The sequence below is a fragment of the Scleropages formosus genome, chromosome 2, assembly GCF_900964775.1.
Source record: "Scleropages formosus chromosome 2, fSclFor1.1, whole genome shotgun sequence".
Classification (NCBI taxonomy): Eukaryota; Metazoa; Chordata; class Actinopteri; order Osteoglossiformes; family Osteoglossidae; genus Scleropages; species Scleropages formosus.
In genome coordinates, this window is record NC_041807.1 from 2,549,666 (window position 1) to 2,563,187 (window position 13,522).

The 13,522-nt window shown below is 42.3% G+C and overlaps 1 protein-coding gene across 3 annotated transcripts; it reads left to right on the forward strand.

Annotated features, from left to right (window-relative positions):
* The first annotated feature begins 465 nt into the window (after positions 1 to 465).
* On the forward strand, positions 466 to 11,870 carry LOC108922717 (troponin I, slow skeletal muscle-like). Of its 3 annotated transcripts, none has more exons than XM_018733024.1 (6): positions 466 to 486; positions 6,376 to 6,417; positions 8,367 to 8,498; positions 8,975 to 9,064; positions 9,464 to 9,640; positions 11,766 to 11,870. In XM_018733024.1, the coding sequence occupies exons 1-6, from the start codon at positions 466 to 468 to the stop codon at positions 11,868 to 11,870; spliced, it is 567 nt and encodes a 188-aa protein (XP_018588540.1). The 3 variants fall into 3 exon arrangements, with proteins under 3 accessions (XP_018588540.1, XP_029105491.1, XP_018588541.1); XM_029249658.1 differs by lacking the exon at positions 466 to 486 and adding an exon at positions 3,873 to 3,887; XM_018733025.1 differs by lacking the exon at positions 466 to 486 and adding an exon at positions 3,873 to 3,887 and having other exon boundaries at positions 6,382 to 6,417.
* The last annotated feature ends 1,652 nt before the right edge of the window (positions 11,871 to 13,522 follow it).

Here is a 13,522-nt window from a genome sequence, read left to right on the forward strand (position 1 = left end):
AGAGTTCCTGAAAGTGCTCCTTCCACCTCCTGACAGTGTCCTTATTAGTGGTCAGAGTTTCTCCACTCTCGCTGAGCACAGCTTGAGTGAAACTCCTCTGACCCCTCCTGAGCCACCAGATGGTTCTCCAGAACCTCTTTGAGGCTGACTGATAGTCATTTTCCATAGCCTCTCCAAACTCCTCCTATGCCCTGAATTTTGCTTCTTCAACCGCAGCTGCTGCTGCCTTTTTTGCCTGTCGGTACCTGCCTGCTGAATCAGGAGTCCCCAGAGCCAACCAGGCTCTAAGGCCTCCTTCTTCAGCTTGAGGGCTTCTCTCACCACCAGTGTCCACCAGTGAGTTCTTGGGTTGCTGCCATGAGTGGCACCAACAAGCTATTAGCCACAGCTGTGCCTGGCTGCTTCTACAATGGAGGTTTTGAACAGGGTCCATTCAGACTCCATGTCCCCTACCTTCTCCAGGACATGGGAGAAGCTCTCCCGGAGGTGTGAGTTAAAATTGTTCCGGACAGGGTCCTCTGACAGTCGTTCCCAGAACACACTCGCTAAACGCTTGGGTCTACCGGGTTTGTCCATCAGTTTTACCCACCATCTGATCCAACTCACCACCAGATGGTAATTGGTTGACAGCTCAGCACCTCTCTTCACTCAAGTGTCCAGAACACGTGGCCTCAAGTCAGATGAAATAACCACAAAGTCGATCATTGACCTTTGGTCCAAGGAGCTCTGGTACCAGGTACACTTATGAGCATCCTTGTGTTCGAACATGGTGTTTGTATGGACAAACTATGACTAGCACAGAAGTCCAATAGCTTTTCACCATTCGGGTTTAGATCGGGCAATCCGTTCTTCCCAATTACCCCCCTCCAGATTTCCCAGTCATTGCCAACGTGAGTGTTGAAGTCCCTCAGCAGGACTATGGAGTCTGTAGGTGGGGCCCTGTACAGAACCTCATCCACCCACTCCAAGAACACTGAATACTCTGAACTGCTGTTTGGTGCATAAGCACAAACAACAGTCAAAGTTTTCCTCTCTGCAACCTTAAGTCACACTGAGGCGACACCCTATCAAGGAATTCAATTCCAGAGCCAACACTGTGAGTGGAGATGAGCCCAACTATATCTAGTTGGTATCTCTCAACTTCCCGCGCCAGTTCCGGCACCTTCTCCCCCGAGTGAGGTTACATTTCACTTGCCAAGGGCCAGTTTCTGTCGTGAGGGGCCACAATACTACACGCCACTCTGCCCGCTCCTACTGGCTGAAAAGCATCGCACCCAAACCCCATGTTGGACCTTGTGGGTGGTGGGCCCACATGGCCCCCCACGTTGCCTTTTTTGGGCTGAGCCCAGCTGGGTTACGTGGGCTGCCCAGCCACCAGGTGCTGGTCTAGGAACACTAACCCCAGGCCTGACTCCTGGGGTAGGTCCCGGTGACCCTATTCCGGGCAGGGTAAACGTTCTCCTGTTTACTTTTTTCATGGGGGTTTTTGCATCGTGTTAATCTGGATCTTCACTCCATTCTTGTTCACCTTGGGAGACCCTACCAGGAACATACTGCTCTCGAAAATATAGCTCTGGAGATCTCTAGATCACACAAGCCCTTCCGCCATGCCAAGGCCCCAATCCAGGAAGGGTTTTGCCATTCATTAGAAATCTAAATCTTGATAGACTCATAACAGAGACATTTGCCACTCAGCACACACCAGAACGACTGAGGAGGAAGGCAAAGACCCTGACCTTCTGGTACCAGTGGAACGCAGAGCATTTTAAGTACTGGACAAAAAATGCTCCTTAGCATTTATGTGTGTGAGAGAGTGCAGTGCAGAGTGGTCTATTCTTGTCACTCACTGATGGATGGGGGGGCACAATGCAGTGGCTGGGTTAAATAGACGGCACATTCCGCCACTTCATCTTTAACTTGCGGGCTCTCTCCAGCACCAACCACTCCAGACAAAAGGTAGGGGAGCTGAATACATGCACAGGGGGTCAGCGGGGGGCATGTTCCCAGACATACCACTGAGGACCTGTAACCATCAAAGCCCTGGAAATCCAGGACTGAAACAAAGAGGAAAGACTTACTAAGGAATACAATCATTTAAAAATGTTCTGTTTGTAATATCTACATTTATTTATTTAGCAGACACTTTTCTCCAAAGCAACTTCCAATGAACTCTATGTAATGTTATCAACCCACACACCTTATTCACCAAAGTGACTTACACTGCTAGATACACTACTTACTCATCCATACATCAGTGGAACACATACTTTCTTTCTCTGTCACTCACACACTGTAGGTGAACCTGAACAGCATGTCTTTGGACTGTAGAAACCAGAGAAAATCCATGCAGACACAGGGAGAACATGTAAACTCCATACAGACTGAGTGGGGATCAAACCCACCTCCTCTCACAGCACCAAGGTGCTGTGAGATAGCAGCATTACTTGCTGTGCCACCATGCTGCATAGCTAACATACTCTCTGTAAGCAGGGAGTTATTAATGTCTATCATCGCTGTGACTGTGCGCTGGACAATTTTTGAATGTCATCGTCAGTTTTTGATGCTATGGTATTTTCATTTTCTTGAAATGGAAGTGTTCCTTGAAAATATGAATGCTGAGCTTACAAGAAGTGATGATAAAAAATTCAGGCATTTATGTTGCATAAATTTTCACTGCTGAAGATTCTAATTTAATTAAATTCTATTTAAGCAAATCTATGAATTGCAATGAAAGCCCCTAAATCTATAAATGCTTTTAAAAGTAATTATGAATGTCTTCACTATAATTCAGATGGGTTTGTGACACTCAGTAAATATACAACCTCATGTATATGTTTCTGATATGCACCAAATTAAAAGTGCAGTCTTATTTACACAAGTTGGTTTACAAGCCAGATACCAGCCAAAAAACTTGAAGTCTTTTGAGTGATTTGTGAATTATGATGTGCATGTTAAAAGATATGATGGCCGAGGTGGGAAGGGTCTATGATGATTGTCCCTGCAGACTTTATGACCTTGCGATCGCATTATGATGCTGCATAAGATTAAAAATGCTATCTAAAAATATGTACAGTAATTATAGGGCATTCTGATGTGCTCTAAGTATGAAACATTTCACTTTATAGGCATTCATAGTACAGGGAGCACTGGTGCCTCACAGTGCCTGTGCTAGTTTCTGGATTTGGGTTCAATCCCTGCCTATGTGTGTATGTGTGTCGTCTACATGTTCTCTCCATTACAGTGACAAATACATAACCAGTCCCAACAATGTAAAACAAGTGGAAGAAAATATTATACATAAGAAGGACTAAAAATTCAAATAAGGCTGAGGGGGTAGAAAGCCATAGTTTTATCTGATGACAGAAGTGTACTGGATGTACTGGATAGTACAAAGTCCGAGGTTGCGGAATCAGTCAGATTGCGACGTGAGACCCTCTGCTCTGTAATGCAATGAAAGACCACTCATTAAACAATGCCGACGAAATATGATCTCACGGAGATCTGTGCACATTCTCAGCCTGATCCATGAATACTTCAAGACACAGCTGTTCCTTTTGGTCATGCTGACAAAATGAAATGTTATTCGTCTTCTAGATTGGACCTGCGCTGCTAAGATGCCAGAGCAAAAGTAAGTGTGTCACATCTATTTGTGTGATTAAATTCACCCCTGGAGTTAGTTAAATATAGCTAAATACAGTTCCCTTAGACTGAAAGTATAATGTGTCAATTTGAAGAATTAATCTGAATGCTAAATTAGACCACAAATTAGGAATTTTCTTCCTCTGCCAGTCAATCCTGACAGTCCTGATTTTTTTGTTTTTCCCATGTTGTCCATATAGCCAAGTAATATCACTTTGTATAATACTCATCAAATGGCTGATCAGAAAGTTCTCGGATATTTCTAGAAGTAACTGTAACTCTAATAGAAGTAATTGTTCTTTTCACTGATTCTTTTCAGGCCAGAGGTAAGATTTTGACTTTTCATAAAGATATGTGTTTAATGCACTGCATATTTACAAACATGATACTTTTATGAAATTTTAATCTTGAATTTCTCCATGTTTTTTTCTGTTGCTCTTCCAATTTGAATCCATGGAAATAATGACCCTCCCAAGGACAAAATTAATTTAGCACATTTCAAAAAATGAAAGGCATTTCTCATGTATGTAACTAATCACTAGCAGAATGTAGCACTTATAGCTCTGTGTCTTTGTAGGTAACTATGTATGAGATCTGCACTTTTAGGTTTTAGAATTTGTGCCAGTTCCTCCGAGAAAATAAGCCCTAACTCTGCCAAGTTAGACAAAGAGCATTAGTGACCCAAAATTATCACATCATACCACAGGTTTTAAATGAAACTCAAGTCTGGCTTGGCATGAGCTGCTCCAGAATACCGACCTTTTTGAGTGATTCTTTAAAAGTTTGGCCGTGTTTTTTTGGCGCCTTGTTTCATAACCGTTGGAACATAAACGCATATCCCAGGATTGGTGTGGATTTGGTTCTGTCTATATTACCCTTAATGGCAAAAGACTTCCCAGTCATCCTGCTGAAAGATGACATCTTTACACAGTGCTGTCACCATCCAGCATGAGATAACAGATGATGTTTCCTGGGTTATGCATTAAGCATCAACTTCCACTTTGAAGACAAACATGAAATTTAGTGTAATCAGGCCACAAAATCCATCTTCCAGAAAGTTTCAGGATCTGACACTCGGCTGCTGGCAAACTACGAGCATGACTTAATGCTGGCTCTTCTCAGAAGTGGATTCTATCTATCAAAACCCTCTATTAAAGTGCCACAATGTGCACAGTCCTGAAGAAAAGTTTCATCTCTTCACAGTGTTTCCTGTTTCAGAGAGTGAGCTCAGCAGATCTGCCAGTGCTGCAGCTGCCCTAGTACCTTCACTGATAATTATCCTTCTTGACCAGTCATTGTAATAGGATGGCCTGACCTTGCTGGCATGAGGGTTTGTACAGGTTGTGCCTTGGTTTCTTCCATTTTGTTAGATGAAACTGCACTCCTTGGGACTGTTCCAGACTTCATCAACCTTTTTAGACCATTTTACAAAACTTTATTTTGACTTTGGTAGTTTCTTGAGTTTAACTGCAATATATTTAATTTGTTTTGCTGTTTCAGTAGAAAAACCTCACAAAGTCAGGAGTATTTATTCTCCTTTTATGGAAATGAACCCATGGACAGATTCCAGCACAAATGACCCTTGCTTGCCTTTTAGTTTAATCTCTCAAAAAAATGCCTAGTTTAAATTGTCGATGCAAAGGTGTGAGTACCTAATCCATTTCTGGACTTTAATATTAAACGTTAGTGTAAAAAACATTGTTTATTTAATTTTAAAAACACAGAATGCAAATTTTAAGTAGGAAAAAAATCCCACATACATGCATTTTAGGTGACCATTGAAACACAGTGAAATGAGAAAAAAGGGTAAATACTATTGATAGTACTTAGTTGATAGCATCTGGTGATACTAGCTACAGTGCAGCTTGAAAGTATGTGAACGCTACAGAGATGGTCATTATTAAATTTTAAATCTTAAAATAAACTTAAAATGATTAAATGACAATGATTTACACATGTCACACCCACACCCGCAAGCACAATGACAGCACCTGGTACCAATCAGCCTTGCCAGGTATAAAGGGAGTGCCGTCCCTGCATTGAGTGTGGAATCTTACAATGCCTACTTGTTTGGCTTGTATTCTGTGTTATGTTCCCAACACCTTGTTCCCTGGTCTTTGTTCTGGTTTCCCCTGCTTTTGACTTCTGCTTCTTTATCCCTGTTCTGAGTATTGCCTTGCCCCGAAACAATGTTTGCTCTGTGAAAAACCCACGGCTATTCCTGGCCACCAATTTTGTCTGCTCTTGTGATGGTTAAGGAAGTAAACCTACCTGTACTTGAGTCCAAACCTTACCTTCTGTCTCCTGGCCTTGGTGCTGACAACACACCTGATTCTACTTACCTACTTGGGGTTCACTTATTTTTGCACTTACTCGACTTCTGTGTTTCTACAACACACATGATTACCTCTAAAGCAACATATGGAATTGGTCATTACATAATTATTATGTCACATAAGAAAGACTGATTGTCATTAAATAACCATTTTGTGGAAAAACTAAGGCACACGAGGGCTTCATGTACTTTCAAGCAGCACTATATATGTGTCAATACACAAATTCTTTGACATGATGTATAAACCACTAAATGAAATTTTATGAGTGACAGCCTCTATGGGTGGGAACATATTGGCAAGAAGGAACTAATTCATGGGATTAAAACAGTTCATATTCTGGCAAGCACACTGAAGAGGGAAGGGCACTGGTGACATGCAAACACTTGCTGGCTTTTTCTAGAGAAAGTCCAAAATATCTGCCTCCCGCAAGCTGATGCTGAAGGTGAGTAGACGAATTTGAAATGACATGATTTTTCAGTTCTGTCCCACTGTTTAAAATTCACTTGAAAATATTTCATGTAACAACATGACAAATGTACAGTTTCTCAAGACACTGACAAAATTCCTCAGTTTCTGTCCGTTGCACAAAATGATTCTATTAAACACGCATTACTAACATAATTTATGCGTGCATGTCCAAAGGTATTCTCTACAGCCCTAAGTAACATTTTTGAGAACAAGTCCTGGGCCCAGCACACTGTGGAGAGCTGGGGGTATTCTCTCTTGCCTTAGGTGCTGGCAGAGTGCAGTCTTGCCTTTTACTACTTGAGGGTAAACCCTTGTGCAATTACTGAGTAGGCAACTGTGATTTAAAATTTAGGTTCAGCCCAGTAGCTCTAAAATCCTATTAATGGACCATTGAGCTGTTGTGTGAAATACACCGATCAACCACAACATTAAAACCACTGACAGGTAAAGTGAATAACATTGATTATCTCATTAAAATGGAACCTGTCAAGGAGTGGGAGATATTAGCCAGCAAGTGAACAGTCAGTTCTTGAATCTGATGTTTTGGAAGCAGGAAAAATGGGCAAGCAGCATCTACAAAAGGGCAGGTCTTCTGGGGTGTTCATAATATGCAGTGGTTAGTACCTCCAGGAAGTGGTCCAAGGAGGGACAGCCAGTGAACCAGTGACAGAGTCATGGGCTCACAAGGCTCACTGATGCGCGTGGGGAGTGAAAGCTAGTTCATCTGGTGCAATCCCACAGAAGAGCTATTGTAGTACGAATTGCTGAGAACCTTAATGTTGGCCATGAAAGAAAGGTGTCAGAACATACAGTGCACCGCAGCTTGCTGCATATGGGGCTGCATAGCTGCAGACTGGTCAGAGAGCACATGCTGACCCCTGTTCACTGCTGTAAGCACCTACAATGGGCACGTGAGCATCAGAACTGGACCATGCAGTAATGGAAGAAGGTGGCCTGGTCTGATGAATAACGTTTTCTTTTAGATCATGTGGATGGCCAGGTGTGTGTGCTTCGTTTACCTGGGGAAGAGATGGCAGCAGGATGTACTATGGGAAGAAGGCAAGCCAGCAGAGGCAGTGTGATGCTGTGGGCAATATTCTGCTGAGAAACCTTGGGTCCTGGCATTCATGTGTTACTTTGACATGTGCCACCTACCTAAAGGTTGTTGCAGACCACGTACACCCCTTCATGGCAATGGTATTCCCTGATGGCAGTGGCCTCTTTTAGCAGGATAATGTGCCCTGGCACGCTGCAAAAATTGTTCAGGAATGGTTTGAGGAACATGACAAAGAGTTTAAGGTGTTGACTTGGCCTCCAAATTCCCCAAATCTCAATCTGAATGACCATCTGTGGGATGTGCTGGAAAAACAAGTCCAATCCATGGAGGCCTCACCTCGCAACTTACAGGATTTAAAAGATCTTCTGCTAGTGTCTTAGTGCCAGTTACCACAGGACATGTTCAGAGGTCTTGTGAAGTCCATGCCTCGATGGGTCAGAGCTGTTTTGGCAGTACGCGGGGGGCCTAATGTACATAATATTAGACAGGAGGTTTTAATGTTTTGGCTGATGGGTGTATACCTGTGTGTGTGTGCACTGCTCTCTTTCTGCATGTCTGTTTAAGTGTACATTTTCTTACAAGTGAACACTAATCATTGACTTTGTTCGGAGTAAAAATTAATAATACATTTTGTTGGGACAACCCAGCAAGGTAAAATGCAATAACTGCATCAAAAAGAAGTTTAAAGGCACTACAGTGTTTTTCTTCAGTGTCAGATTTCTGACATTTTGCCTTCCTGGGACTGTGATACAGGTAGGAATAAATTTTCACATGGAGAGCTAATTTAAAGTTTTCATTACGATGGACAAGTTCACTGAACATATTTAATAGTGTATGTTTCTGTGTCTGTGTGTGCATGTGCTTAGAGCCTGATGGTGGCCAGGGCAAAGGAGGAGCTTGAGCAAGAGCTAGTGGAGAAAGAAGAGGAGAAGCAGAGGTACCTTGCAGAGCGAGCGCCCCCACTGAAAACCAGCAGCTTGTCCCTCAATGAGCTGCAGGTAATACTGACCCCCAAGTGGCACCACGACCCCACAATCCCAGGACCAAACCCATTTCCCCAAGTGAGTTTGGCTCCATCATTGTAAATCACACCTTCTGAGCTCAGTAACCATTCCTGGTGCTTTTCTTTGCTTCTTTGCAACAGAAAACATCCCTTCTCTGGGTGACTCTGAGGTTTGGTCATGATCAGTGTTTGTTTCTTTATTTCAGTAGTATTCACAAGAAGCTAAAAATGAGAATAACATTTGACACAGAATATCTTGAGAAAATGTATAATATTTAGATTGCCTGTAAATCTCTTCCAAAAAGATAAACCATCTAATTAGTATTTATTTACATAATGTTCAAACTAACTCATATACTGTATTATAGTATGTTAAATAATAAGCACTGTATTTTGTTATTTATATGGTGTAGGATTTTGTACTGTTTCTGCCATTTTTCCAGTTTTTTACCCTTTTTATCTATTTCATAGGATCTTTGTCGCGAGTTACATACCAAGATCGATGTTGTGGATGAAGAGCGGTACGACATTGAGGCCAAAGTCCTACACAATACCAGAGAGGTACAACATGCAAGAATGGTCAGAATTTTTTATACTAAATTATTGGAAGAATGAAGTTAATGTAAAGTTAACTGTCAAAGGTCACATTTACGCATAGGGTTTAGAGCTACTGCTTTTGGAACCTTACCTTCAGCTTTTCCAAGTAGTGCACAGGTGTGTCCTAATGTTGCTACCTCACTCCAGGAGGGATATGGAGGGTGGAGATGAAATCCACTCATGGCTATGATAAATGCCAGAAGAAATGCATGAGAGCTTGACTCCTTCCCTTGGTCAAAGATTTTTAAGCGACCTCTACTGGTTGTGAAGGTGTTTGGACCCCTTGTTTAGCAGAGCACTGTTTGATGACATACATCAGCTCTGGTATAGGCAAGAACTCCAACTGTAGCCTTCTTCTCTTAGATCAAGGACCTGAATATCAAGGTACTGGACCTAAGAGGGAAGTTCAAACGACCTACCTTGAGGAGGGTGCGGGTGTCTGCTGATGCCATCCTGCGCTCATTGTTGGGCTCCAAGCATAAGGTTTCCATGGACCTCAGGGCCAACCTCAAGTCTGTTAAGAAGGAGGACACAGAGAAGGTGAGATTGGTAAAGCTGCTCAAGCCCCCAGACAATGGAAAAGGAAGTGACAGGAAAAAAGGCATGGTATATTTTAGATAATGTAATTTTCTGCCTTTGTTAATATCCCTCCAGATGCCATGAAAGATAGTTTATAACTTCTCATTATGGATTAAGTTAACTAGAATAAATTATTATTAATTAATAACATCGTACTATTAATGACACACACACACACACACACACACACACACACACACACACACACACACACACACAGACACACTGGCTGAAGCCACTTGTCCCAAGCAGAGTTGGGGCAAACCGGAGCCTAACCCGGCAACACAGGGTGTAAGGCTGGAGGGTATACACTTGGAGCGGGACGCCAGTTCGTCGCAAGGCACCCCAAGTGGGATTCAAACCCCAGACCCACCAGAGAGTAAGACCCAGCCAAACCTGCTGCACCACCGCCCCCCTGCCACCCCCCTGAATAATAATTAACCTCACTTAAATATAACAAAGAAGGACAGAGTGGCGGGGCATGGCGTGGCGTGGCGGGGCATGGCGGGGCATGGCGGGGCGTGGCGTGGCACAGCACGGCATGGCATGGCATGGCATGGCGGGTCGGGCCAGGGGGGGCAGTGGGTTGGCTTGGGTCCTGCTCTCCAGTGAGTCTGGGGTTCGAGTCCTGCTTGGGGTGCCTTATGATGGCCTTTCGCCCCATCCTGGGTGTGTCCTCTAGCCTTATGCCCTGTGTTGCTGGGTTAGGCTCCAGCTCCCTGCAACCCTGTGTGGGACAAGTGGTTTCAGATTGTGTGTATGTGTAAATATTATGATGATGACTTCAGCTGAGCTGCTACTGGGGGACAATCCTTTTGGGTATGATGGTGTGGGGAAGACATGGGTCAGTTATATTTTTTGATGCCAGAAAGGGATTGTTATGGGAAAGACTGTCTTGACAATGCGTTTTATGTAATGGTTGCTTAGCAACTTTGTTGACCAACTGTAGGAAAATGGTATTGGGTTTGTTGGATTGTGGATTTTAATGTGTTGTTTTGGTTGTGTATTATTGATAACTTTATTAAATAAAGTTTTGAAAAAAAAAAAAATGTGTAAATATTATGAGTGATCAGTTATTGCCATAAGTTAGTAATCAGCTGGTGGTGTGGTGGTTGGAACTGCTGCTTCTGGACCCAAAACTTACAAGTTCAAATTCCATCTCTGACTCTAATACCCTTGAGCAAGGTACTTACCTTCAAATGGGTGTAATAAAATTGCCCAGCATCGTGAATGATTAAGTAACTGTAGGTAGCTTAATATTGTAAATTGTGTCAGATAAATGTCAACCAGTCCTCAGGCAGCTGGTAGCATAGTGGTTAGAACTGCTGGTTTAAAGCTTACCTACTGTTGTAGTACTGCCAGGTTCTTCCCCAAATTGCTCCAGCTCCATAAACGTGTAAATAGTTGTAAGTACCTTAACATTGTAAGTCACTTTGGAGAAAAACATCAGCTAAATGATGAAATGTAAATAAATTATTTATTCCTGAACTGTTTCTTCCAAAATCTTAAATTTGCCAAGAATATCTTATGAGTTTTAACATTTATCTGTATATTTTGTTAAAAAGAAAACCCTTGAAAAGAATGACAAAAACCCGCATCATGGTTTTTTTTTTTACTGTGCTAAAAGTAGTTATACACAGACACTGTATATCCTTTTGTATATTCTTGTATATCTGTTAAGTTTTCCTTATGTTAAAGGAAATTAAATATCCCCCAAGATGTTGGGAAAGGGGTTTCAAGCATCCCAACATGGATCAAGCTAAGGTTATCAATAGCAAGCAGTCAATTATTAAAAACAAAACGATGTGATATAAAGGGGGGTATGGTGATGCAGTGGGCTGAACTGGGTCCTGCTCTCCCGTGGGTCTGGGGTTTGAGCCTCACTTGGGGTGCCTTGCAGCGGACTGGTGCCTGTCCTCGGTGTGTCCCCTCCCCCTCCATCCTTATGCCCTGTGTTGCTAGGTGAGGCTTTGGCTCCCCGTAACCCCGTATGGGACAAGCGGTTCAGACAGTGTGCGTGTGTTATGCTATACTTTAGACAAGCTTTATGGAAATAGACCTTCACTATCCCCTGTTTGCTTCACAGGAGCGGCCTATGGAAGTCAGTGACTGGAGAAAGAACGTGGAAGCAATGTCTGGTATGGAGGGCAGAAAGAAGATGTTTGATGCTGCCAAAGGTACCGTACAGTGAGCAGGTGAGATCTCATTCAAGGAAATGAGAGAGAGCAGGTGTTACCCTATCATAGCCTCTCAGGCAGAGTAGCCTGGAGAAGCACAAGCAAAGGCCTTTCAGGAAGAACAGGGTAGAACCTGCTAGACCTTTTATGAGAAGATGGTCATCCACATCATTATTATACTAATACACCCCAAAATCACAAAGCAATTTACATTGATTTATTTAGCAGGTGCTTTTCTCCAGAGCAACTTCCAATGAACTCTATACACCTTATTCACCAAGGTGACTTACACTGCGAGATACACAATGGGTCACTCATCCATACATCAGTGGAACACACACACACTCTCTCTGTCACTCATACACTATGGATGAACCTGAACAGCATCTCTTTGGACTGTGGGAGGAAACCCACACAGACACAGGGAGAACATGCAAACTCCAGACAAACTGAGCAGAGATCAAACCCACATCCTCTCACGCCACCCACGCACTGAGGCAACAGCGCTTCTCGCTGTGCCGCTGTGCCAAATTACCCAATATATATTTTACATAATAGCTACGAGAGCTCTTTTAAATAAACATCTATAAAAATCACTTTTGGTATTGAAGTGATATGAAGTGAAATCTGAAAAGTGGCAAACAATTAATTATTATGATTTGTCCTACAGGGTGTAAAAAAGAAAGAAATACAGAAGATGGCCCAATAATCCGTCATCCATTCACCCACTAGATCAGTGAAGACATGGACAGCATGCTGATGCCCATAATCTTTCAGACTTTGTATGTGAAAATATAAAATAAGGGATGGTTAAATAATTCCTTTACCTCAGTTTTTTTCTTCTGCGTTGCCTAGTTGGTCATATCTTTGTCTCCCTCCATTAAACTATACCCACATGATTCCTTTGTCTTCCTGTCCTGTTTGCACACACTTCAGATGAACATTTGACTGCGTCTCACTGTGTCCTCCTAGGTCCACACAAAATGAATACATGGTGTGTTTAGGTTTTTTGTATTCTGTTTCAGTTGCAATACTAAATAAGGTTTGTCCACTAGAAATATCAAAAATCCCAGTTAAACAACATGAGGACATTTTTTTTCCATACTTTATTCAATACCATAAGAACAAAAACAAAAATTCCAACATTCCACATTACAACTCACAAACACAAAACATCCTCACATTTCTGAACATAAACATAACAGAGCTTACTCACTTCTCCAAACATCTTGTTTCATAAATACAAGAAGTAATAAATTTCAGAATTTAACAGCAAATATAAATATCCATTGTGACAAAAAGAACATGGGACTTTAAAACCCTTCACCAAAAGTGGTTAAAAATACAAGGTTTTAAACACATGCTCCATCAATAAAACCAGAAACATTAAACATTCATACAACACACACCTAAAAGAATAAAACATGAGGTCTAAAATCCAAAATACTATAAAATCTACAAATTAAAATCAATTTTTCAAACGGTTTTTCTAAACAAGAATCTCCATCCTCCACAGCTGTCAGGTAGGACTCTTCCCCCGGCCCTGACGAACTGAACTTAGGGGGAGACCCCACCCAAGACAAGTCAATAACTGATAAGCCCGAATGATTGGGTACTGCTATGGAGGAGGGAGCATCTTCTCGGCCCCTTTGAGGAGTCGCAGTCA